Source organism: Scomber japonicus, chromosome 20 (genome assembly GCF_027409825.1).
Source record: "Scomber japonicus isolate fScoJap1 chromosome 20, fScoJap1.pri, whole genome shotgun sequence".
Lineage (NCBI taxonomy): Eukaryota > Metazoa > Chordata > Actinopteri > Scombriformes > Scombridae > Scomber > Scomber japonicus.
This window is the reverse complement of record NC_070597.1, coordinates 3,088,785-3,114,625: the sequence shown is the minus strand read 5'-3', so window position 1 is coordinate 3,114,625 and position 25,841 is coordinate 3,088,785. Positions and strand designations below refer to the sequence as shown.

At 41.9% G+C, this 25,841-nt stretch overlaps 2 protein-coding genes across 2 annotated transcripts in view; both read right to left on the bottom strand.

Moving 5' to 3' along the window:
• The window catches only part of LOC128381436 (tripartite motif-containing protein 16-like), a 53,657-nt gene extending 33,555 nt beyond the window's left edge, over nt 1–20,102 (bottom strand). The window contains exon 1 of the mRNA XM_053341451.1: nt 18,383–20,102. Coding sequence (XP_053197426.1) covers nt 18,383–19,996 — 1,614 coding nt within the window. The 5' untranslated portion in view covers nt 19,997–20,102. The remainder of the gene's footprint in view (nt 1–18,382) is intronic.
• Nucleotides 12,426–17,055, bottom strand: LOC128381370 (tripartite motif-containing protein 16-like; the record flags this gene model as incomplete). Its single annotated transcript, XM_053341376.1, has 2 exons — nt 16,633–17,055; nt 12,426–13,679 (listed from the first exon to the last, which is right to left on the bottom strand). Coding segments are annotated over exons 1-2 (1,677 nt in total), but the record flags the coding sequence as incomplete, so codon positions are not given.
• Nucleotides 20,103–25,841: the final 5,739 nt, after the last annotated feature.

Below are 25,841 nucleotides of genomic sequence, written 5' to 3'. Positions count from 1 at the left end.
CTTCTGTCTGTCCTTCCTTCCCTTCTTATTTCCTTCCTTCTGTCTGTCCTTCCTTCTTTCCTTCCTTCCTTCCTTCCTTCCTTCCTTCCTTCTGTCTATCCTTCCTTCCTTTGTTCTTTCTGTCCTTCTTCCCTTTCTTCCATCTTTCCTTCCTTCCTTCTGTCTGTCCTTCCTTCCTTCTGTCTGTCCTTCCTTCCCTTCTTATTTCCTTCCTTCCTTCTGTCCATCCTTCTGTCCTTCCTTCCTTCCTTCCTTCCTTCTTCCATATCAGCAGGTGTCACAATCGACTAGAATAAACTAATAATAAGTGACGAGAGGCGACTGACTTTAATGAAGTTCAGACCAAAACCAAACACATCATTACGTTCTCATTTACACTTCTTTCCTTACTTCCTTCCTTCCTTCCTTCCTTCCTTCCTTCCTTCCTTCCTTCCTTCCTTCAAACACATCATTACGTTCTCATTTACACTTCTTTTAAGGAACTCCATCTGCAAAGGTTGTGTAATTTGTATTCCTAAACAGCTGTGACACCAACAGTCTGGTTTGCATATTAATAAACTTCCTTATTCTGCTCAACAAAGGCCTCTCTGAGTCCGTCAAGCATCACTTCATCACTCTGAGAGACCGTCATTACTCACAGTCGCTTGTTTATCTTCGGATTGTGGAAGACCTTTAACCAAGAAAAGTGTGTCAATCTCCTTTTGGAAAGCTGAGTGATTAATTTCACCGGAGTGTGTGTGTGTGTGTGTGTGTGTGTGTGTGTGTGTGTGTGTGTGTGTGTGTGTGTGTGTGTGTGTGTGTGTGTGTGTGTGTGTGTGTGTGTGTGTGTGTGGGCGTTTGGGTCTGTCTTTCAGGGATTTAGTGAAGTCAGAGTAAATAATCTCATCCTTTCTGAGGGATTCTTCAGGTCTGCTGAGTGACGTCACGGTGACATCCGTGACGTCACCCATTGGTTTGTGGACTGCTGCTCAGAAGCCAATAAACCACACAAGAAAGTACATCATGTACACAGTGTACTAATATAAGTGTACTAACCAGGCGGGGAGTTCCTGTCCTCTGAAATGAATCCAACCAGGAAGTAACTTAGAGCTGCATTCTATCAAAAGGCCACCAGGGGGCGACCGTCTCTATACAAGTCAATGGAGAATTCACCAACTTCTCACTTGATTTCTAACCTCAGTAAACGTTTTCAAAATGTGTTTATGGTCTCAATCGCTAGTTTAAAGCCTTCTTCAATGCAGTATGATGTTCATTTGGGACATTTTGGGCCTCCCTGATTTTATATGTGACGATAAAGCAGGGTATGCATTAGGGCGTGGCTACATCCTGATTGACAGGTTGATTGACCAATGTCCTCCAGATCCAGCCCTCGTAACCATAGCAACCTCCCCGCTCCGCCGTTTGTCCCGCCCATACGTCCGTCCATGACTCCGCCTCATGCCCATATAAGTAGAATCCATGTTTTTATTTTTCCCAGCATGCACCTGAAATTTTCAAGATGGCGCTGCCTAGATTCGAAACTATTGGCTTCCGAGCAGCAGTCCACAAACCAATGGGTGACGTCACGGATGTTACGTCCATTTCTTTTATACAGTCTGTGCTCTGTATATGTTACTTCCTCAGACTCTTATTTTGAAGGGAAAGAGTTTGTCTGCATCTTGGTGGTACAGATGTTGTTTCACCTTTTCAGGATCTGGCTAGGTTGATTTGTATTTATCTGAGTTGCTTCTTGGTTGCATTTCTACTTTGATTTAATGGATCTGTGACAGTTATCAGACCTGTGAGGGAATGAAAGAGTCGATCCTTCGAGTCTGATTCCTCATAAACAACACAGTCCATCAATCTGTGTTTACACTTCTGCACATAATCTCAGTTCAACATCTCATCCTCTAATATAACTTTGAGCTCTGTAGGTGACTTTAGAAATAATTCATCCGGCTATTATTCATCTTTCTCTTGGCAGAACTCCTCTCACTCATTGCTTAAGTGTGACACTGACATTTTAAAAGCTGAACATTTTGGATAATTGAGTGTTTTTTTGTTTTTTTTTACAAGGATATGATTCATTCGTGTTTACACTGGTGGCCAAATCTAAAAAAAAGTGAACAGCATTAAAATTCAAAATAAGTCATGAACACAATTTATGGTGAGCAGTTGAGACAAAACGTGGATCATAAACAACGACGGTACATTGTTCTCCTTTTAAAGTTTCAACACTCAGGTCTTATCTTTTAATTAATTTCCCTCTGATCTCCGCCAGCAGAGGATAGCAAATATCAATTTAGATGCACAAGGTTGGTTCACACTTCATTCTCCTCACTATCCAGCTGCATAGTCTTCCTGTATATAAATATATAATCGCTTTAAACCAGATAATATAATATCTTATTTCTGAATATCAGCCAATATGTTTCGTATTGATACAGTTTTCTTTACCCTCCTGTTGTCCTCAGGTCAAGGAAGGAAGGAGAGAAGGACAGGAGGAAGGAAGGAAGGAAGGAAGGAAGGAAAGAAAGAAAGAAGGAAGAAAGGAAAGAAGAAAGGAGTAAGGAGGGAGGGAAGAAGGAAGGAAAGGAGTAAGGAGGGAGGGAAGAAGGAAAGAAGGAAGGAAGGAAGGAAGGAAGGAAGGAAGGAAAGGAGTAAGGAGAGATGAAAGGAGGAAGGAGGGAGGGAGGAAAGGAGTAAAGAGGAAAAGAGGAAGGAATTTAGGAGAGAATGAAGGAAGGAAGGAAGGAAAGGAGTAAGGAGGGAAGGATGGAGGAAAGAAGGAAGGAAAGGAGGAAGGGAGGAAGGAAGGAAAGGAGTAAAGAGGGATGTAAAAGATAGACTCGTCTGACTGTGTAAAGATGTTGAAGTTCAGATATTTGTGGAAGGAAGGTAAGGAGGGAGGATAGGAGGAAGGAAGGAAGGAAGGAAGGATGGAAGGAGGAGGGAGCAAAGAAAGAAGGAAGGAAGGAAGGAACATGTCTTTAGATAAAAAGGATTCTCGCTCCAGTGACTCGTCTCACTGTGTAAAGATGTTGAAGTTCAGATATTTCAGATATTTGTGGAGATGAGATTTTGATCCACTTCCTGTGAAAGCTGTTATTTTCTAAGTAAGCTGTGACCTTTGTTTTATTGCTGCCGCACTTCTTGTAAGTTGCTCCGAGTGCAGAGAGACGGCAAAAATAACAAAATGTCACGTCTGTTGGATGTAATAGATTCGTTTTAAGGTCTGCAAAAAAAAAAGAAAGAAAAGAAAAAAAAAGAAATAGAATAAAATCTTTAAATGCCACTGAAGAAGTAAAGAGTCATTCTTTAGTGTTTTAACTTCCTGTCGTCCTCCCGGGTCAAATTGACCCCGTCTGTTTTGACTGTTCCTTCTTTCCTCCCTTCTTTCCTTCCGTTTGTCCTTCCTCACTCCTTCTCTCTTTCCTCCCCCCTTCTTCCTTCCTGCTGTCCTTCCTTCCTCCCTCCCTGCCTCCTTCTTTCCTTCCCTCCTGCCTTCCTTCCTCCCTCCCTCCCTTCCTTCATCCCTCCTTGTCTCTTTCTTTCTTCTGTGCTTCCTTTCTTCCTTCCTCCCTTCCTCTTTTCCTTTCTCTCTCCCTCCCTGCCTCCTTCATTCTTTCCTCCCTTCCTAGGAGGAAGGGAAGAAGGGAGGAATCCCTTGCTCCTACCTTCCTTCTTTCCTTTCCTTCCTTCCTTCTTTCCTTTCCTTTCCTTCCTTCCTTCTTGCTCCCTTCCTTCCTCCCTTCCTTCCTTTCCTCCCTCCTTCCTTCCCTTCCTTCTTCCTCCCTTCCCTCCTTTCCTTCCTTCTTCCTTCCTCCCTCCCTTCCTTCCTTCTTCCATTTCTTCCTTCCTTTCTTTCCGTCTTCCTTCTTCCCCTCCCTCCTTTCCTTCCTTCTTCCTCCCTTCCTTCCTTTCCTTCTTTCTTCCTTCCTCCTCCCTTCCTTCCTTGACTTGAGGACAACAGGAGGGTTAAAATAATATTGCAACACTCTGACTAAAGGATTTCTTCACTCTCACTTGTGTTTGAGTGATGTAGTGAGGAAGAGGAGGAGGAGGAAGAAGAAGAGGAAGAGGAAGAGGAGGATTGTTATGAGTTCACATGGAGGACATATCAGCACAGATAAGATTTCTCCTTAGCTCACGAGAGTCACGGGAGACTTGATTTCTCTGCGACTGAACTCGGTCGCCGAGGAAACGCCGGCTGGTCTTCAGTCGATAAGCAGAGAGGAGGAGAAGTGCAGCTCCGACGCTCCTATCAGCTTTTTCTTCTTCTTTCTTTCTTTCTTTCTTCTTCTTCTTCTTCTTCTTCGTCTACTCTGCTGCTTCACCAATCAGCTATGCCTGATGCACTTTTCTCCTCCAGATGTTTTCAGATTAGGTCAGTTTCACAGCTCAGACTTTTTCCTCCCAGGAGGTTTTATTCTTTTCGTCTGAACCAGGAAGTAAAAAATAAACTGATTTTTTTGCATTTTTTTTACTTTTTGCTTTGTGTAGGTTTATTTAAGAGACACAGAGTTGAGAGCTGAGTTGTACTTTTTTGGAGTAAAAAAGTTTGTCTCTGTGGCTTTAACCCTCCTGTTGTCCTCGAGTCAAGGAAGGAAGGGAGGAAGAAGGAAAGGAGGAAGGAAGAATGGAAAGAAGGAAGGAAGGAAGGAAGGGAGGAGGAAGAAAAAAGGAAAGGAGGAAGGAAGAATGGAAAGGAGGAAGAAAAAAGGAAAGGAGGAAGGAAGAATGGATGAAAGGGAAGAAGATGGAAGGAAAGGAGGGAGGTAGGAAGGAAAGAAGGAAGGGACGAAGGGAAGGAAGGAAGGAAGGAAGGAAGGAAGGAAGGCAGGCAGGCAGGAAAGAAGGGAGGAAATAAGAGAAGGAAGGAAGGAAGGAATGAAGGACCGGACAGAAAGAAGTAAGGAAGGAAGGAAGGAAGGAATGAAGGACGGACAGAAAGAAGTAAGGAAGGAAGGAAGGATGGACAGAAGGACGGAAGGAAGTACAATCAACTAAGGCAGCTACATTTCTATCACATCGGAGCTTTTCTAGGTTTCTAATGAGGATTATTTTAAATGTGTAAAAATGAATTCTTGTCTCAGTCAGGATAAATAAAGTGGAAGATCTTTGTAAAGCTGAACTGAAACATTTTTATCTTTCATAAGCAAGTTGAAAACACATCTGCAGCTCATTTAAATGTTTTAACAGACACTTTAATCACTGCACTACCCCACGCTGTCTTGTTTTGGTGTTTCCTGAATAGTTCATATAAGCATTCATCAGTCTGAAGCATCGATATCATCAATTCCAACCCTGAGACACTTCATCATTTACACACAGAGAAGCAGAAATCCAGCTTCAGCAGTGACAAAAATACTGAATCACACTTTCAATATGCAGCTTATACAGTCTGACCTTTCAGCACAGGTAGAAAAATTTAATTTGAAAGGGAGTGGACTGTTTAACCCTTGTTCTTCCATCTTTCCTTCCCGTCCTTCCTTCCTTCTTTCCTTCCTTCCCTTCCTTCCTTCCTTCCTTCCTTCCTTCCTTCCTTCCTTCCTTCCTTCCTTCCTTCCTTCCTTCCTTCCTACCTTCCTTCCTTCCTTCCTTCCTACCATCCAAGGCTTCAACAGTCCACATATCGAAGATACTGAACCTCTAACTGCCTCTGAAGGCTCTGCCATCAGTGTATGAATGAGTGAATGCAGCTTGTAGTGTAAAAGCACTTTCTTCCTTCCATCTGCCCTTCCTTCCTTCCTTACTTCCTTCTGTCGTCCTTCTTTCCTTCCTTCCTTCCTTCCTTCCTTCCCTTCTTATTTCCTTCCTTGATTTTACTTTAATCCTTCATTTAGGAAAGTAAACATCTTATTCACACACATCTGGTTACTATAGAAACAGTCAATCCTCTGTTGTTTGTTGTTTCAGTGTGTGTGTGTGTGTGTGTGTGTGTGTGTGTGTGTGTGTGTGTGTGCGTGTGTGTGTGTAAGAGCTTTGAGGATTCAGATTGTTTAACAAAAGAAAAAACATGAAACGACGGATTCAAAGATGTTCAACAAGATGCAATTTAAGAGAAGACATGAAAAATATACATTAAAGCAAAAAAACAACAAGCTCTCCTGCAGCTGTGTGTGTGTGTGTGTGTGTGTGTGTGTGCTTTTGGGAATACACAGTCAGAAAAAAAACATACACACACACACACACACACACACACACACACACACACAGCACTGACTCCTGTAATATTCAAGCATCATAAGCTTTGTCTTCAAAGAGAAGAAGACAGGGTCCCGTGGGTGTTGGTGGGCACAGAGATGGTTGGTTCTGTGTGTGTGTGTGTGTGTGTGTGTGTGTATCAGTGTGTGTGTGCGTGTGTGTGTGTGTGTGTGTGTGTGTGTGGACCTCGCTCACCTTTCATCTTTGATCAAGAGCTAAATATGGCATCCAGCTCTGATCCTGTCAAACCCCTGAAAACTCTCAAACTCCCAGAGGCTTCGGTTTCTCTTGTATGAGTGTGTGTGTGTGTGTGTGTGTGTGTGTGTGTGTGTGTGTGTGTGTGTGTGTGTGTGTCTGCAGGCGTTACTGGTTTCGATGGCGTGTCGGATGTCTTTGATAGTGATGTGAAAGGAGTGTATAAAAAGACTGAGAATGAGAACATATTGTTTATAATATACAGAAACAGTCTTTGTGCTTTCTATCAATGATGAGTCATCAGGCTGACAGACGGGACATTTATCTTCTTTGAGAGTTCCTTCCTTCCTTCCTTCCTTCCTTACTTCCCTTCTTATTTCCTTCCTTTCTTCCTTTCTGTCTGTCCTTCCTTTCTTCCCTTCTGTCTGTCCTTCCTTTCTTCCTTCCTTACTTCCTTCTGTCCGTCCTTCCTTCCTTCTGTCCTTCCTTCGTTCCTTCCTTCCTTCCCCTTTTCTTTTTTTCCTTCTGTCCATCCTTCCTTCCTTCCTTCCTTACTTACTTCCTTCTGCCTGTCCTTCTTTCCTTCCTTCTTTCCCTTCTTATTTCCTTCCTTTCTTCCTTCTGTATGTCCTTCCTTACCTTCTTATTTCCTTTTGTCTGTCCATCCTTACCTTCTTATTTCCTTCCTTCTCTCCGTCCTTCTTTCCTTCCTTCCTTCCCTTCTTCCTTCTGTCTGTCCTTCCTTCCTTCCTTCTGTCTGTCCTTCCTTTCCCTCTTATTTCCTTCCTTCCTTCCTTCTGCCCGTCCTTCCTTTCTTCCTTCTGTCTGTCCTTCCTTCCTTCCTTCCTTCCTTCCTTCTGTCCATCCTTCGTTCCTTCGTTCCTTCCCCTTTCCTTCCTTCCTTCCTTCTGTCCATCCTTCGTTCCTTCCTTCCTTCCCCTTTCCTTCCTTCCTTCCTTCCTTCCTTCTGTCCATCCTTCGTTCCTTCCTTCCTTCCCCTTTCCTTCCTTCCTTCCTTCATTCCTTTGAGAGTAAACTGAATATATTTAGGAAGCAGTGATTATCATGTTTTTCTCCATTTTCTGACTTTTTATAAACTAAACAACTAATTGATTAATTGACAAAAACAATCAACAGATTAATTGAGACTGAAAAATGAACATTTATTAGTTTTTTTAATATATCTGTAGCTGCAACAAACAATTAATCTTTTAATACACTACTTTTAATTAATTGACATGTAACATGTCATGGCAATAAATGAGTTTTGAATGTCACATGTGTTTATTTCCATTCTCTTATTTTCACTTTTGCCCTATGAATAATAGCTGTTGATTAAATATACATATATAAATCATGTTTTTTATTGTTAAAGGTTATTCTACAACTAGAATAACACACAACACATTATGGAGGAAGGAAGGAAGGAAAGGAAGAAGGGAGGAAGGAAGGAAGAAGGCAGGAAAGGAAGGAGGAATGAAGGGAGGAAAGAAAAGGAAGAAGGCAGGAAAGGAAGGAGGAATGAAGGGAGGAAAGGAAAGGAGGAAGGGAGGAAGGAAGGAAGGACGGAGGAAAGAAAGAAGGAGGGAGGGAGAAAGGAAGGGAGGAAGGTAGGAAGGACGGATGAAAGAAGGAAGGTAGGGGGAGAAAGATTATTAATCTCTGTCTTCTTTATTTTTGACATAAATGCTGAACATCCTTCTGTCTACTATGTAACATCAACCACACACACACACACACACACACACACACACACACACACACACACACACACACACACACATACACACACACACACACACACACACACACACACCCTGCAGAAATAATATGATCAAGTGCATTACATCAAATCAGATTAATGCACCTCACTAAGAGTGTGCTGGGGTCAACAGTGTGTGTGTGTGTGTGTGCATGCCTGTGTGTGCGTGTGCATGCCTGTGTGTGTGTGTGTGTTGTCTATAAATAGGCCTTCCTGCTGACTGCATGGAGCTGTCAGTTTAGTCCTGTGATGGCCTGAATTGGCATCTTGTGCGTTTGATATTCAGAGTCTGAGTGTTGCGCTTCACTCCTGCAGATCATGTGAAGGTTAGAAAAGCAGCTCAGTGAGTTTGAGGTGAGATTTAGTACTAAGACACTTATTATTATTCTCCTTCCTTCCTTTCTTCTTTCCTTCCTTCTTTCCTTTCTTCCTTTCTCCCTTCCTTCCTTTCTTCCTTTCTTCCTTCCTCCCTTCCCTTCATCCCTTCCTTAAAAACTGACACAAGATATTTAGATTTAGTACTAAGACACTTTATATTTTCCTTCATACTGCTGATTATTCTTTATTATTCTCCTTCCTTCCTTTCTTCCTTTCTCCCTTCCTTTTTTCCTCTGTCCTTCTTTCCTTCCTTCCTCCCTTCCTTCCTTCCTTCCTTTCTCCCTTCCTTGCTTCCTTCCTTCCTCCCTCCCTCCCTTCCTTCCTTCCTTCCTTCCTCCCTTCCTTCCTTCCTTCCTTTCTCCCTTCCTTCCTTCCTTCCTTCCTTCCTTCCTTCCTTCCTCCCTCCCTCCCTTCCTTCCTTCCTTCCTTTCCTTCATCCCTTCCTTTTTTCCTCTGTCCTTCTTTCCATCCTTCCTTTCTCCCTTTCTTCCTTTCTCCCTCCCTGCCTTCCTTCCTTCCTTCCTTCCTTCCTCCCTCCCTCCCTCCTTCCCTTCATTCCTTCCTTCCTTCCTTCCTTCCTTCCTTCCTTCCTTCCTTCCTTCCTTCCTTCCTTCCTTCCCCCCTCCTCCCTCCCTCCTTTCCTTCCATCTTCCTCCATTTCGTCCATACTTTCTTCTTCCTCCCTTTCCTTCCTTTCTTCCTCCCTCCCTCCCTTCCTTCCTCACTCCTACCTCCCACCTTTCCTTCCTTCTTCCTCCCTTCATCCATTCTTCCTTCCTTCTTTTCCTTTTTTCTCCACTGTGGAAAACATTCGGAGCCTTGTGGGACATTAAAACATTCAGGAGCTGAGTGTTAATTACCAACATATTCTCAAGCAGTGTGTGGAATCCAATCAAGCTGCTTCATCAGAATCAATTACAGCCTTTTCAATTGGCTCATGGTATAAATCAGCGCCTCTCCAAACATCTGCGCTGGAACACAAAGCACAAATACTTCAAACCTTTTTTAGAGATATGAATAACATCATATCAAAACAAATAAAAACAGCTGTGATATAAATAATGGTTTAATAACGTTAATATAAAATCTAATCAGAACACGACGCTATCCAGATTTAACTTGGAAAAAAACAAAGAGAGGAAACAGGATGAGAAAAATAAATTCTTCCTTCCTTCCTTCCTTCCTTCTGTCCGTCCTTCTTTCCTTCCTTCCTTCCTTCCTTCCTTCCTTCTGTCCGTCCTTCCTTCCTTCCTTCCTTCTGTTCATCCTTCCTTCCTTCCTTCCTTCCTTCCGTCTGTCCTTCCTTACCTTCTAATTTTCCTTCCTTCTGTCCATCCTTCTTTCTTTTCCTTCCTTCCTTCCTTTTGTCCATCCATCCTTCCTTCCTTCCTTCTGTCCATCCATCCTTCCTGTCTTATTTCCTTCCTTCCTTCCTTCTGTCCGTCCTTCCTTCCTTCCTTCCTTCTGTCCATCCTTCCTTCCTTCCTTCCTTCCTTTCATCCATCCATCCTTCCTTCCTTCCTTCCTTACTTCCTTCTGTCCATCCTTCCTTCCCTTCTTATTTCCTTCCTTCCTTCTGTCCGTCCTTCCTTCCTTCCTTCTGTCCATCCTTCCTTCCTTCCTTCCTTCCCTTTAGAGATATAAATAACATCATATCAAAACAAATAAAAGCAGCTGTGATATAAATAATGGTTTAATAACGTTAATATAAAATATAATCAGAACACGACGCTATCCAGATTTAACTTGGAAAAAAACAAAGAGAGGAAACAGGATGAGAAAAATAAATTGATAATTATCTTATCTGAAGAAAACAACCTTTAGAGATAATGAACCTGTTAGCAGGAGGAAATGTCTGTTATCTGATAATTAACTTGAGATGGTGAGATAATGGGATTGTAGAGGGAAAGAAAAAAAAAAAGATGCTTTCATCTTACATATTTTTGGTGCGTCGTGTTATATGAAAGCAGGGCCGATGTTTTACACGCTGCGTACATGATGTCGACGTGTTGCCTCCAGTGTGGATTTGTGGAAGTGGGATTTGATCCAAATATTGCAACAAGCAGATGGAAGAAGTATTTAGATCCTTTATTTATGTAAAAGTACTCAATTTCATGTCATGAGAAATCCTACTACAGTAAAGTATTATGAGTGATGTAGTATGCAGTATTACAGTAAAAGTACTGCAGTATTATGAGTGATGTAGTATGCAGTATTACAATAAAAGTACTGCAGTATTATAGTGATGTAGTATGCAGTATCACAGTAAAAGTACTTCAGTATTATAGTGATGTAGTATGCAGTATTACAGTAAAAGTACTGCAGTATTATAGTGGTGTAGTATGCAGTATTACAGTAAAAGTACTGCAGTATTATAGTGATGTAGTATGTAGTATTACAGTAAAAGTACTGCAGTATTATAGTGATGTAGTATGCAGTATTATATTAAAAGTACTGCAGTATTATAGTGATGTAGTATGTAGTATTACAGTAAAAGTACTGCAGTATTATAGTGATGTAGTATGCAGTATTATAGTAAAAGTACTGCAGTATTATAGTGATGTAGTATGCAGTATTACAGTAAAAGTCGGTCCAGCTGATCTCTCTGCGCCATTTCAGCTCTCAGAGGCAACGACGGTCTGAGCTTCACTTCCTGATGAGTTTTATATGTTTGAGTTCTGATCTGATAAGGGAAACAGGTTTGAACTTTGATCTGATCATGTGATTCAGTCATAAATGCAGCCTGACAGCTCTGTGCTGCGTCACATGTTGGTTACACCCATCTATAAACTGTAAATATGAAGGGAGAGAACAAGGAACTCTGATCCCAGAGTGGAGCTTGTTGTGTTTAAAGAACAGGGACGGTTATCAGGACGAGGAGCCGCACTGTGGATTCAAACTGTGTTTCCTCATTTACAGTAAAGTCTCAGATAAAAGCTGCTCAACATTTAACTTTACTGCAACACATTTATATTTGAATCATATTGTTTGTGTTTGAAATACAAGCAAATAAAACCAAAGTTCATCTGATCCAGAAACTCTGCTGATAAATGTCGACCTTTGACAGTCACATGATCCTCTGTAGAAACTGTCAGCAGCAGTACTGGAAGAAGTACTCTGATACTTTACTGCAGTAAGACTACTAATACTGCAGTATTATGCGTGATGTAGTATGCAGTATGACAGTAAAAGTACTGCAGTATTATTAAGTGAACGTTGTGGTCTTTCAGGAGGAAAACTGTCTCTAATAAACTCTCATTGTAGTTTCACATTTTCTCCACAAGCTTTGAATGAGAAGAAAACACTTTGATCACTGTTGATAAAAATCATCTTTATTGATTATTGAAGCTTCAGATTGTTGACACATCCAATCAGTAAAGTGTGGTCAATGATTTCATGTTCAGATTGACTTCATCCACACAGTCAGTTAGTGTAACCCAGAATGTCAGCTATGTACAAGAACATCATTAATGATTATTATCATGCTCATTACAGTTTGATTGAACATTTCTTTATAAATTTACAAAGTGATGAGAACAAAATATCTGTGATGAAGGAAGTTCTGCTGTTTTCTCTGTTTAAGAAACAACAGACACAAATACATCAATACAAACATGAAACTAACATTTAGAACAAAGAGAAGTTCACATTTTCATCTGAAGAAATGTCAGTGAAGGTTAAAAACATGGTGATGAGCAGTGAGAGCCTCCATGGATAAAAACACACAGGAAAGAATCACATTTAAAGAAAAACTGAATATATCAACAACACATATATAAAGTAAAATAAAGTGTTGAATATCCCTATTAGCTGATCTCTGATCAGCTCAGAAACATGGAGACGAAAACATGAAGAATTACAACATCTGACACATGAAGTCGGAAATGACTTCTGTCTATTTCAATTTACACAACTCAGCTGTGGCTCCAGGACCTAAGAAAGAATAAACACTAAGTCCAGCATAGAGAGGCTGAGTGAATGTGGTCTGGACTCTGTGGAGGAGAGTCATGGTTTCAGAGACGCTGTAGAAGGACAGAATACCTGCTCTTTGATCCAGGTACACTCCAACTCTGGAGGAAGGAGGACCTGTGACGGGAGTTTTAATGTTGTTGAACCAAAATCCATACCTGATAGTGTAACAAACTAAAGACCAAGATTTGTCATTACGTCCAAATTGAGATTTACTTTCTGCTCTGCTGATATTCTTGTATGTGACTGCTACATAAACTCCATACTCTCCGCTCCACTCCACCTCCCAGTAACAACGTCCAGTCAGACTCTCTCTACTCAGGACCTGAGAATAATCAGTGAATCTGTCTGTGTGGCTAGAATAAGACTGTTGTTGTCCCGTATATGTTACTTTTCTGTTCCCTTCAGATAATAACAGCCATGGGTTTGCTGTGTTTGGATCCAGAGTGATTTCACATGAATATTTTAAGAACTCAGCTCTGGTCTTGGGTTCTGGTTCTGGCAGTATAACCACTTCAGTCACTGCCTTTGAGATGTTTGTCCATTTGTCCCTCAGGATGTCCTGTAGTTCATCTCTGAGCTCTGACACAGCTGCTGTCACATCCTCAAAGTATCTCAGAGGACGGATATTGATGCTGGATGAGTCTGTAGGTTCACTGAGTTGTGACACTGAGGGGTAGTTGTGTAAAAACTGGTTGTGATCCTCTGTGTGTGAGAGCTGCTTCAGTTCAGCGTCTTTCCTCTTCAGCTCAGTGATCTCCTGCTGCAGCTTCTCCTGAAGCTCTTTGACTCCACTCACTTCAGTTTCCTGCTGGGATCTGATCTGCTGCTTCACATCAGAGCTTCTTTTCTGGAGGAGACGGATCAGCTCAGTGAAGATCTTCTCACTGTCCTCCACTGCTTTATCAGCAGAGCGACTGACGGCCTCCACCTCCTGTTGAAGCAGCTTCACATCTTTCTCTCTGTCCTGGATTTTCTGCTGGATGTTTAGTCGACTCACCTCAAGCTCTCTCTGCCTCTCAGTCCTTTCTGCTGCAGCTGGGACTGTGTCGTGGCCTTTATGATCCTCCATAGTGCACAGATAACAGATACACTTCTTATCTGTACGGCAGAATATCTTCATCACCTCATCATGACGAGAGCAGATGTTCTCCTGGAGCTTCTCCGAGGGCTCCACCAGCTTGTGTTTCTTTAATTTAGGTGATTCAAAGTGAGGCTGGAGGTGATTCTCACAGTAAGAGGCTGAACACGTCAGACAGGACTTGAAGGCTTTCAGCTTCCTCCCAGTGCAGACATCACAGGCCACATCTTCAGGTCCAGCATAGCAGTGATCAGCAGGAGCATCTTGGAGTCCAGTCTTCTTCAGCTGCTCCACTAAACCTGCTAACATGGTGTTTTTCTTCAGGACAGGCCTCGGTGTGAAGGCCTCTCTGCACTGAGGGCAGCTGTAGATCTTCATCTGATCCTCTCCATCCCAGTGTGATTTAATACAGCTCATACAGTAGCTGTGTCCACAGGGAAGACCCACCGGATCCTTCAGTAGATCCAGACAGATGGAACAGCTGATTGAGTCTCGGTCCAGCTGATCTCTCTGCGCCATTTCAGCTCTCAGAGGGAACGACTGTCTGAGCTTCACTTCCTGATGAGTTTTATAAGTTTGAGTTCTGATCTGATAAGGGAAACAGGTTTGAACAGATCTGAACATGTGATTCTGCAGAATGCAGTCTGACAGCTCTGTGCTGAGTCACATGTTGGTTACACCCATCTATAAACTGTAAATCTAAAGGAAGAGAACAATGAACTCTGATCCCAGAGTGGAGCTTGTTGTGTTTAAAGAACAGGGACGGTTATCAGGACGAGGAGCCGCACTGTGGATTCAAACTGTGTTTCCTCATTTACAGTAAAGTCTCAGATAAAAGCTGCTCAACATTTAACTTTACTGCAACACATTTATATTTGAATCGTGTTGTTTGTGTTTGAAATACAAGCAAATAAAACCAAAGTTCATCTTATCCAGAAACTCTGCTGATAAATGTCGACCTTTGACAGTCACATGATCCTCTGTAGAAACTGTCAGCAGCAGTACTGGAAGAAGTACTCTGATACTTTACTGCAGTAAAAGCACTAATACTGCAATGTACAAATACTACATTACAGTAAAAGTACTGCATGAAAATCATCCTACAGTAAAAGTACTGCAGTATTACAGTAAAAGTACTGCAGTATTATTAAGTGAAATTTGTGGTGTTTCAGGAGGAAAACTGTCTCTAATAAACTCTCATTGTAGTTTCACATTTTCTCCACAAGCTTTGAATGAGAAGAAAATACTTTGATCACTGTTGATAAAAATCATCTTTGATTATTGAAGCTTCAGATTGTTGACACATCCAATCAGTAAAGTGTGATCAATGATTTCATGTTCAGATTGACTTCATCCACACAGTCAGTCAGTGTAACCCAGAATGTCAGCTATGTACAAGAACATCATTAATGATTATTATCATGCTCATTACAGTTTGATTGAACATTTCTTTATGAATTTACAAAGTGATGAGAACAAAACATCTGTGATGAAGGAAGTTCTGCTGTTTTCTCTGTTTAAGAAACAGCAGACACAAATACATCAATACAAACATGAAACATTTAGAACAAAGAGAAGTTCACATTTTCATCTGAAGAAATGTCAGTGAAGGTTAAAAACATGGTGATGAGCAGTGAGAGCCTCCATGGATAAAAACACACAGGAAAAAGTCACATTTAAAGAAAAACAGAATATATCAACAACGCATACATAAAGTAAAATAAAGTGTCGAATATCCGTATTATCTGATCTCTGATCAGCTCAGAAACATGGAGATGAAAACAGGAAGAATTAAAAACATCTGACACATGAAGTCTGAAATGACTTCTGTCTATTTCACTTTACACAACTCAGCTGTGGTTCCAACGTAAAGTCCAGCATAGAGAGGCTGAGTGAATGTGGTCTGGACTCTGTGGAGGAGAGTCATGGTGGTCTGGACTCTGTAGAAGGACAGAATACCTGCTCTGTGATCCAGGTACACTCCGACTCTGGAGGAAGGAGGACCTGAGACGGGAGTTTTAATGCTTTTGAACCAAAAGTCATAGCTGTTAGTGTAACAATATAAAGACCAAGATTTGTCATTAAATCCAAATTGAGATTCTTCTCCTGCTCTGCTGATATTCTTGTATGCGACTGCTACATAAACTCCTTTCCCGCTCCACTCCACCTCCCAGTAACAACGTCCAGTCAGACTCTCTCTACTCAGGACCTGAGGATAAACAGTGAATCTGTCTCTGTGACTAGAATAAGACTGTTGTTGATATGTCCATTTTACTTTTCTGTTCCCCTCAGATAATAACAGATATGTGTTTGCTGTGTTTGGATCCAGAGTGATTTCACGTGAATATCTTATGAACTCAGCTCTGGTCTTGGGCTCTGGTTCTGGCAGTATAACCACTTCAGTCACTGTCAGTGAGACTTTTGTCGATTTGACCCTCAGGATGTCCTGTAGTTTATCTCTGAGCTCTGACACAGCTGCTGTCACATCCTCAAAGTATCTGAGAGGACGGATATTGATGCTGGATGAGTCTGTAGGTTCACTGAGTTGTGACACTGAGGGGTAGTTGTGTAGAAACTGGTTGTGATCCTCTGTGTGTGAGAGCTGCTTCAGTTCAGCGTCTTTCCTCTTCAGCTCAGTGATCTCCTGCTGCAGCTTCTCCTGAAGCTCTTTGACTCCACTCACTTCAGTTTCCTGCTGGGATCTGATCTGCTGCTTCACATCAGAGCTTCTTTTCTGGAGGAGACGGATCAGCTCAGTGAAGATCTTCTCACTGTCCTCCACTGCTTTATCAGCAGAGCGACTGACGGCCTCCACCTCCTGTTGAAGCAGCTTCACATCTTTCTCTCTGTCCTGGATTTTCTGCTGGATGTTTAGTCGACTCACCTCAAGCTCTCTCTGCCTCTCAGTCCTTTCTGCTGCAGCTGGGACTGTGTCGTGGCCTTTATGATCCTCCATAGTGCACAGATAACAGATACACTTCTTATCTGTACGGCAGAATATCTTCATCACCTCATCATGACGAGAGCAGATGTTCTCCTGGAGCTTCTCCGAGGGCTCCACCAGCTTGTGTTTCTTTAATTTAGGTGATTCAAAGTGAGGCTGGAGGTGATTCTCACAGTAAGAAATCAGACACTGCAGACAGGACTTGAAGGCTTTCAGCTTCCTCCCAGTGCAGACATCACAAGCCACATCTTCAGGTCCAGCATAGCAGTGATCAGCAGGAGCAGCTTGGAGTCCAGTCTTGTTCAGCTGCTCCACTAAACCTGCTAACATGGTGTTTTTCTTCAGGACAGGCCTCGGTGTGAAGGCCTCTCTGCACTGAGGGCAGCTGTAGATCTTCCTCTGATCCTCTCTATCCCAGTGTGATTTAATACAACTCATACAGTAGCTGTGTCCACAGGGAATAGTCACCGGATCCTTCAGTAGATCCAGACAGATGGAACAGCTGATTGAGTCTTGGTCCGGCTGATCTCTCTGCGCCATTTCAGCTCTCAGAGGCAACGACTGTCTGAGCTTCACTTCCTGATGAGTTTTATAAGTTTGATTTCTGATCTGATAAGGGAAACAGGTTTGAACTTTGGTCTGATCATGTGATTCAGTCATAAATGCAGCCTGACAGCTCTGTGCTGTGTCACATGTTGGTTACACCCATCTATAAACTGTAAATCTAAAGGAAGAGAACAATGAACTCTGATCCCAGAGTGGAGCTTGTTGTGTTTAAAGAACAGGGACGGTTATCAGGACGAGGAGCCGCACTGTGGATTCAAACTGTGTTTCCCCATTTACAGTAAAGTCTCAGATAAAAGCTGCTCAACATTTAACTTTACTGCAACACATTTATATTTGAATCATGTTGTTTGTGTTTGAAATACAAGCAAATAAAACCAAAGTTCATCTTATCCAGAAACTCTGCTGATAAATGTCGACCTTTGACAGTCACATGATCCTCTGTAGAAACTGTCAGCAGCAGTACTGGAAGAAGTACTCTGATACTTTAGTATCAGAGTAGTCAGTAAAAGAACTAATACTGCAATATACAAATACTACATTACAGTAAAAGTACTGCAGTATTATTATGTGAACTTTGTGGTGTTTCAGGAGGAAAACTATCTTCAATAAACTCTCATTGTAGTTTCACATTTTCTCCACAAGCTTTGAATGAGAAGAAAACACTTTGATCACTGTTGATAAAAATCATCTTTATTGATTATTGAAGCTTCAGATTGTTGACACATCCAATCAGTAAAGTGTGATCAATGATTTCATGTTCAGATTGACTTCATCCACACAGTCAGTTAGTGTAACCCAGAATGTCAGCTATGTACAAGAACATCATTAATGATTATTATCATGATCATTACAGTTTGATTGAACATTTCTTTATGAATTTACAAAGTGATGAGAACAAAATATCTGTGATGAAGGAAGTTCTGCTGTTTTCTCTGTTTAAGAAACAACAGACACAAATACATCAATACAAACATGAAACTAACATTTAGAACAAAGAGAAGTTCACATTTCCATCTGAAGAAATGTCAGTGAAGGTTAAAAACATGGTGATGAGCAGTGAGAGCCTCCATGGATAAAAACACACAGGAAAAAGTCACATTTAAAGAAAAACTGAATATATCAACGACACATACATAAAGTAAACAAAGTGTTGAATATCCGTATTATCTGATCTCTAATCAGCTCAGAAACATGGAGACAAAAACATGAAGAATTACAACATCTGCCACATGAAGTCTGAAATGACTTCTGTCTATTTCATTTGACACAACTCAGCTGTGGATCCACCATAAAGATGAACTCCAGCATAGAGAGGCTGAGTGAATGTGGTCTGGACTCTGTGGAGGAGAGTCATGGTTTGAGAGACGCCGTAGAAGGACAGAATACCTGCTCTGTGATCCAGGTACACTCCGACTCTGGAGGAAGGAGGACCTGAGGCGGGAGTTTTTATGCTGTTGAACCAAAATCCATACCTGTTAGTGGAACAAATTAAAGACCAAGATTTGTCATTACGTCCAAATTGAGATTTTTCTCCTGCTCTGCTGATATTCTTGTATGTGACTGCTACATAAACTCCTTTCCCGCTCCACTCCACCTCCCAGTAACAACGTCCAGTCAGACTCTCTCTACTCAGGACTTGAAGATAATTAGTGAATCTGTCTGTGTGACTAGAATAAGACTGTTGTTGTCCCGTATACTCTACTTTTCTGTTCCTCTCAGATAATAACAGATATGCGTTTGCTGTGTTTGGATCCAGAGTGATTTCACGTGAATATTTTAAGAACTCAGCTCTGCTCTTTGGTTCTGGTTCTGACAGTAAAACGTCCACTTCAGTCACTGTCAGTGAGATGTTTGTCCATTTGTCCTTCAGGATGTCCTGTAGTTCATCTCTGAGCTCTGACACAGCTGCTGTCACATCCTCAAAGTATCTGAGAGGACGGATATTGATGCTGGATGAGTCTGTAGGTTCACTGAGTTGTGACACTGAGGGGTAGTTGTGTAGAAACTGGTTGTGATCCTCTGTGTGTGAGAGCTGCTTCAGTTCAGCGTCTTTCCTCTTCAGCTCAGTGATCTCCTGCTGCAGCTTCTCCTGAAGCTCTTTGACTCCACTCACTTCAGTTTCCTGCTGGGATCTGATCTGCTGCTTCACATCAGAGCTTCTTTTCTGGAGGAGTCGGATCAGCTGAGTGAAGATCTTCTCACTGTCCTCCACTGCTTTATCAGCAGAGCGACTGACGGCCTCCACCTCCTGTTGAAGCAGCTTCACATCTTTCTCTCTGTCCTGGATTCTCTGCTGGATGTTTAGTCGACTCACCTCGAGCTCTCTCTGCCTCTCAGTCCTTTCTGCTGCAGCTGGGACTGTGTCGTGGCCTTTATGATCATCCATAGTGCACAGATAACAGATACACTTCTTATCTGTACGGCAGAATATCTTCATCACCTCATCATGACGAGAGCAGATGTTCTCCTGGAGCTTCTCCGAGGGCTCCACCAGCTTGTGTTTCTTTAATTTGGTTGATTCAAAGTGAGACTGGAGGTGATTCTCACAGTAAGAGATCAGACACTGCAGACAGGACTTGAAGGCTTTCAGCTTCCTCCCAGTGCAGACATCACAGGCCACATCTTCAGGTCCAGCATAGCAGTGATCAGCAGGAGCAGCTTGGAGTCCAGTCTTCTTCAGCTGCTCCACTAAAGCTGCTAACATGGTGTTTTTCTTCAGGACAGGCCTCGGTGTGAAGGCCTGTCTGCACTGAGGGCAGCTGTACATCCTCCTCTGATCCTCTCCATCCCAGTGGGATTTAATACAGTTCATACAGTAGCTGTGTCCACATGGAATAGCCACCGGATCCTTCAGTAGATCCAGACAGATGGGACAGCTGAGTGTTTCTTGGTCCGGCTGATCTCTCTGCGCCATTTCAGCTCTTAAAGACAACGACTGTCTGAGCTTCACTTCCTGATGAGTTTTATATGTTTGATTTCTGATCTGATAAGGGAAACAGGTTTGAACTTTGATCTGATCATGTGATTCATTCATATATGCAGCCTGACAGCTCTGTGCTGCGTCACATGTTGGTTACACCCATCTATAAACTGTAAATCTAAAGGAAGAGAACAATGAACTCTGATCTCAGAGTGGAGCTGGTTGTGTTTAAAGAACAGGGACGGTTATCAGGACGAGGAGCCGCACTGTGGATTCAAACTGTGTTTCCTCATTTACAGTAAAGTCTCAGATAAAAGCTGCTCAACATTTAACTTTACTGCAACACATTTATATCTAAATCATGTTGTTTGTGTTTGAAATACAAGCAAATAAAACCAAAGTTCATCTTATCCAGAAACTCTGCTGATAAATGTCGACCTTTGACAGTCACATGATCCTCTGTAGAAACTGTCAGCAGCAGTACTGGAAGAAGTACTCTGATACTTTACTGCAGTAAAAGTACTAATACTGCAATATACAAATACTACATTACAAGTAAAAGTACTGCATGATAATCCTCCTACAGTAAAAGTACTGCAGTATTATAGTGATGTAGTATACAGTATTACAGTAAAAGTAGTGATATATTATTATATATGACATCATTAGATTATTAATAGTGAAGCATCAGTGTTAGAGCAGCATGTTACTGTTGTAGCTGCTGGAGGTGGAGCTAGTTTACACTACTTTATATACAGTTAGCTAGTTTAGTCCTGTGGTTCCCAACCTAGGGGTGGGGCCCCTCCAAAGGGTCAGCAGATAATAGTGAGGGCTGGTGAGATGATTAATGGGAGAGCAAAGAAGAACAAACAAATGATGTGTTGGTTGTTTTGGTAAATGGTTGAAATGATGGAGAGGAGCTCTAGCCTCTGACCCTAACCCTTGTGTTTGGATTAATCTGAGCATCTCATACATTTATATTAGTCTTGAATCATAGCTATTTTCCACTATCACAAATCTGCTGCTTGTCTGACTGATGTAATAACAGCGAGCGGCTCCGTTTGACCTTCTAACAGAAGTGATGCAGGCAGTAACAAAATCTGAACACCAGAGACAGGTGTGAACGGCCAAGTGTCTCAGCTGTCCACTTGTGATCAGATCAGCTTAGACTCATGTTAACACCAAGTAAACAGGGTCAAAGACATCTGAAATGTGACCCAGACTAAGACGCCCAAAGCCAAAAAAGGTTGGACACCACTGGTTTCATCTTTGACTATGTGATGCTAGAAACTCTGACTACTCTGTTACAGTCAGAGGAAAGTGTCCTTTATATCCGTTGTGTGTTTTAAGTGCATCATACCATCGATATCGGGCAACTTTAACACCTTGGAGTAATGTGTTACATGATGTGTGATGACAATAATAGTCTGCAGTCACGCTGGATGTCACAGGAATATAATGTCTGGGAGGCCAAATAGGCAGCAGCCCAAGTCTCCTTTTAAAGTCTGTGTAAAGTCAACTCACTGATTTACTTCTAAACATATTATACATGTTGGAAAATGGTTACAGAAAACATGTGAAAGGGCTGATAACTATGCAGTTCTGAATTGTGGAGATAAGGCCTTAAACTGTTTCTCACCCTCTCATTTTTCTTTATTTTCTGAGCCTGCAAAAAAAGGGCTTGGTCCCTCCTCTACTATATAAGACCGAGTTATTGTTACTACATCTAACACGACTACTACTACAGTTTACAGTTAGCCAGTTAGCTGAGTTAGTCACCGAGTTAGCCGCCGAGCTAGCCATCGAGTTAGCCGCCGAGCTAGCCATTGAGTTAGCTGCCGAGTTAGCAATCGAGTTAGCCACCGAGTTAGCTTCCGACTTAGCCGCCGACTTAGCTGCCGACCTAGCCACCGAGTTAGCCGCCAACTTAGCTGCTGAGTTAGCCGCCGAGTTGGCAGCCGAGTTAGCCATCGAGTTAGCTGCCGAGTTAGCAAACGAGTTAGCTGCTGAGTTAGCCACCGAGTTAGCTGCTGAGTTAGCCGCCGACTTAGCTGCCGAGCTAGCCACTGAGTTGGCCGCCGACTTAGCTGCTGAGCTAGCAACCGAGTTAGCTGCCGAGTTAGCCGCCGAGCTAGCAGCTGAGCTAGCGACAGAAAGCTCTCAGCTTTACACAACTTTGAAGCCTAATTTCATATATTTAGCGATTTTTTTAATCATTCAAATTTGGCAGGGTGGTTAACAACACACTTTTCTGTGGTATCTGTGGTCAAACTCAGAACACATATTTATTCTAACTTTACACAGACTTTAACAATGTGTTGTAGTTTAAAAGCTTGTTATATGATCATCTGAAAAGTAACTATAGCTGTTAAATAAATGTAGTGGAGTAGAAAGTAGCATCACATGGAAACACTACAGTACCTCAACATTGTATTTCCACCACTAGCAACAACATAAAAGACTCAGAGGTGCTTTAAAATACGACCACTTGACTTACAGCATCTTTCTATAGTGTATGTGTGTGTGTGTATTTTTTTTATTTGGTAAATTCCTCTCTGCTCTGCTAAACATGCCACCGCAGGCTTTCAGTCGGCGCTGACGGAGGACGGATGACTGTTAGGGCAACACAGACGGGGGAAGGAAAAGCTGGTGAGCGAGGCAGATAGATGGAGAGGAGGTGAAAAAGAGGTTTTGATGACAAAGTGCCGGCCACAAGGTCTCCCTCCACCTCCTCCATCACCTCACACTCCCTCCCTTCTTTCCCTCCCTCACTCCTCCATCACTGCCCAGTTTGCCGCTGAAGTTGTTGGTGTGTTCGTCAGGATGTATGTTGGAGTCAGAGGCAGCAGCGAGAAAGAGAGACTAATTAAATCTAATCCTTCCCCCTCTGAGACAGCGGAGGTCTATTCTAAGAGGAAACAGCATTATCCCGGGATAATCACATCCATGCTGCGGTCTGCTGGGAGCGTGCACGTCGCTGTCAGTCAACGCTCGCTTCATATTCATCTTTAATAACTCCTCACTCCACACTTCTTACACCTCTGCTTGTTCCTAAAGCTGTAATCTCTCTCTCTCTCTCTCTCCAGTCTTTTGTGGATTTGAGGCGTCAAATTTATTTAAAATCTCAACAAAACAGGAAGTGTAGAAGAAGCATGTTGTGTTTTTTTTGTTTTTATACTTGTGTTGTTGTAGTTGATGTATGTTTTTCATTTCACGGAGCAGAAGATGGATAAAGTAGAGCGCTTTGTCATTCAGTGTAAATTACAAGCTGCCATTTAAATGTTTCAACAGTCACAGCTGGAAAAAAATAATCCATTAACCCTCCTGTTGTCTTCAGGTTAAGGAAGGAAGGGAAGGAAGGAGGGAGGGAGGGAGGAAAGGAGTAGGGAGGGACGGCTGATGGAAGTAAGGAGAGAAAGAAGGAAAGGAGTAAGTAAGTAAGTAAGGAGAGAATGAAGGGAGGAAGGAAGGAAAGGAGTAAGGAAGAGAGGGAGGAAGGAAGTAAAGAGAGATGGAAGGAACGAATAAAGGAAATCAGTAAGGAAGGAAGGAAAAAAGTAAGGAGGGAAGCAAGGAAGGAAGGAAAGGAGTTGGGAGGAAGAAAGGAGGGAAAGGAGTAGGGAGGGAGGGAGGAAGGAAGTAAGGAGAGAAGGAAGATGAGAAAGGAAGGAAGGAATAGAGTAAGGAGGGAGGAAGGAAGGAAGGGAGTAAGGAAGTAAGGAGAGAAGGAAGGAAGGAAAGGAGTAAGCAGGGAGGGAGGAAGGAAGGAAGGAAAAGAGTAAGGAGGGAGGAAGGAAAGAAAGAAAGGAGTAAGGAAGGAAGGAAGGAAAAGAGTAAGAAGGAAGGAAAGAAGTAAGGAAGTAAGGAGAGAAGGAAGGAAGGTAAGGAGAAGGGAGGGAGGAAGGAAGGAAGGAAAGGAGTAAGCAGGGAGGGAGGAAGGAAGTAAGGAGAGAAGGAAGGAAGGTAAGGAGGGAGGGAGGAAGGACGCAAGGAGAGAAGGAACGGAGGAAGGAAGGATGGAAGGAAATTAAGAAAGAAGTATGGAAAGAGGGGAAGAACAAAGGAAAAATTAAAGAAAGAGGAAGGAAGGAAGGAAAGAAGGAACAGTCAAAAGAGATGGATTGTTAAAACACCAAGAAATCACAGTTCTTACATCATGTGACGGAGAGAAGTGAAACGATCCGACGGGGAGTCATTTTATTTTATTTTATTTTATTTTTTATTTTCCTTCAAGCTTTGGTGAATATTTGAGCGTTCACAGATTCACAGAGATTTGAAGAAGATGAGATAAGAAGACGATGAAGGGTTCAGATGTTCCCCGTGTAACACATTCTCTTTCATTCATTCCCAGTCAACGCTGAATCTGACTCCAGATCTGCATTAAATGTGATATATTGGGGGCCAGAGGAAGGAAGGAGGGAGGGAGGAAAGGAAAGGAAGGAAGGAAGAAGGAAGAAAAGGAGGGAGGAAAGAAGGAGGGAAGGAAGAAAGGAAGGAAAGGAGGGAGGAAGAAAGGAAGGAAAGGAGAAAGGAAGGAAAGGAGGAAGGCCAGAGGAAAGAAGGAAGGAAGGAGGGAGGGAGGGAGGAAATGAAGGAAGGAAGAAAAGGAGGGAGGAAAGAAGGAGGGAAGGAAGAAAGGAAGGAAGGAAGGAGGGAGGTGGGAAAGGAAGGAAGGATGGGAGGAAGGTTAAGAGGTCCTGTGTCAGGGGATGATTTGTTTTACACTGTAAAAAATGAAAATAGTTAAATAATAATTAAAAATAAAGCCCTAACCCTAATAATATTAAAACAGCTTTTATTTTGTAGTTTTCTGTGTATAAATGCAACAAAACACACAGTATATAAACTCATATAAGCTATAAATCTAAGAATCTCTGTCCGTCCGTCCTTCACATATCTCAACCGATTGATTTCACACTCGGCAGGTGTATTACTGGGGACTCAAGCATGTTCACTATTGGGTTTGGTGCAGTTTGGACATGCAGCACATTTACTTTAATAAACTTTAATAAACTGAATCAATAAAGTGAAACTGTGAGCCGCTCAGCTTCATGTCTGGCTGCAGCGGTGGATGTTTGACTGACCGAGCTCCACTCAGTTAGAGAAGAATGATTTCACACAGGAGAAAGAAATAAACTCATTCTGATTCAGTCTCAGTTGAAATGGACTCTGACTTTTATCTCAAGACCAGTCGAGACAACAGCTGCAGTGATATTATTTTTTTCTTCTTCAGATTTTCAAAATAAAAGGGTTGTGTTTAATTGCAGTATTTAATTGCTTGCGCACGTTGGTTGTTGATGCACTACATTTGGTTTTAGATCAGAAGGAGCAGAGAAATCGTAAAGTGACTTTTCCCAGATTTTCAAAATAAAAGCGTGATCTTTTTTCTTTTTTTTTACTAACTATTCCTAAATAATACTTTTGTTTTTAGCAGAAGAATAATGTAAATGTCGATAACTATTCCTATTTCTTCTTCTTCTTCATATTTTCAAAATAAAAGGGTTATGTTTAATTGCAGTATTTAATTGCTTGTGCACGTTGGTTGTTGCTGCAAGATCAGAAGGAGCAGAGAAACAGTAAAGTGACTTTTCTAGATTTTCAAAATAAAAGTGTTATCTTTAATTGCAGTAGTTAAATGCTTGTTGCTGCAGTACATTTGGTTTTGAGATCAGAAGGAGCAGAGAAATAGTGAAGTGACTTTTCCCAGATTTTCAAAATAAAAGCATGATTTTATTTTATTTATTTATTAATTTTTTTTAATAACTATTCCTAAATAATACTTTTCTTTTTAGCAGAAGAATAACGTAAATGTCGAGCCGCATGATTATAATGATTACAG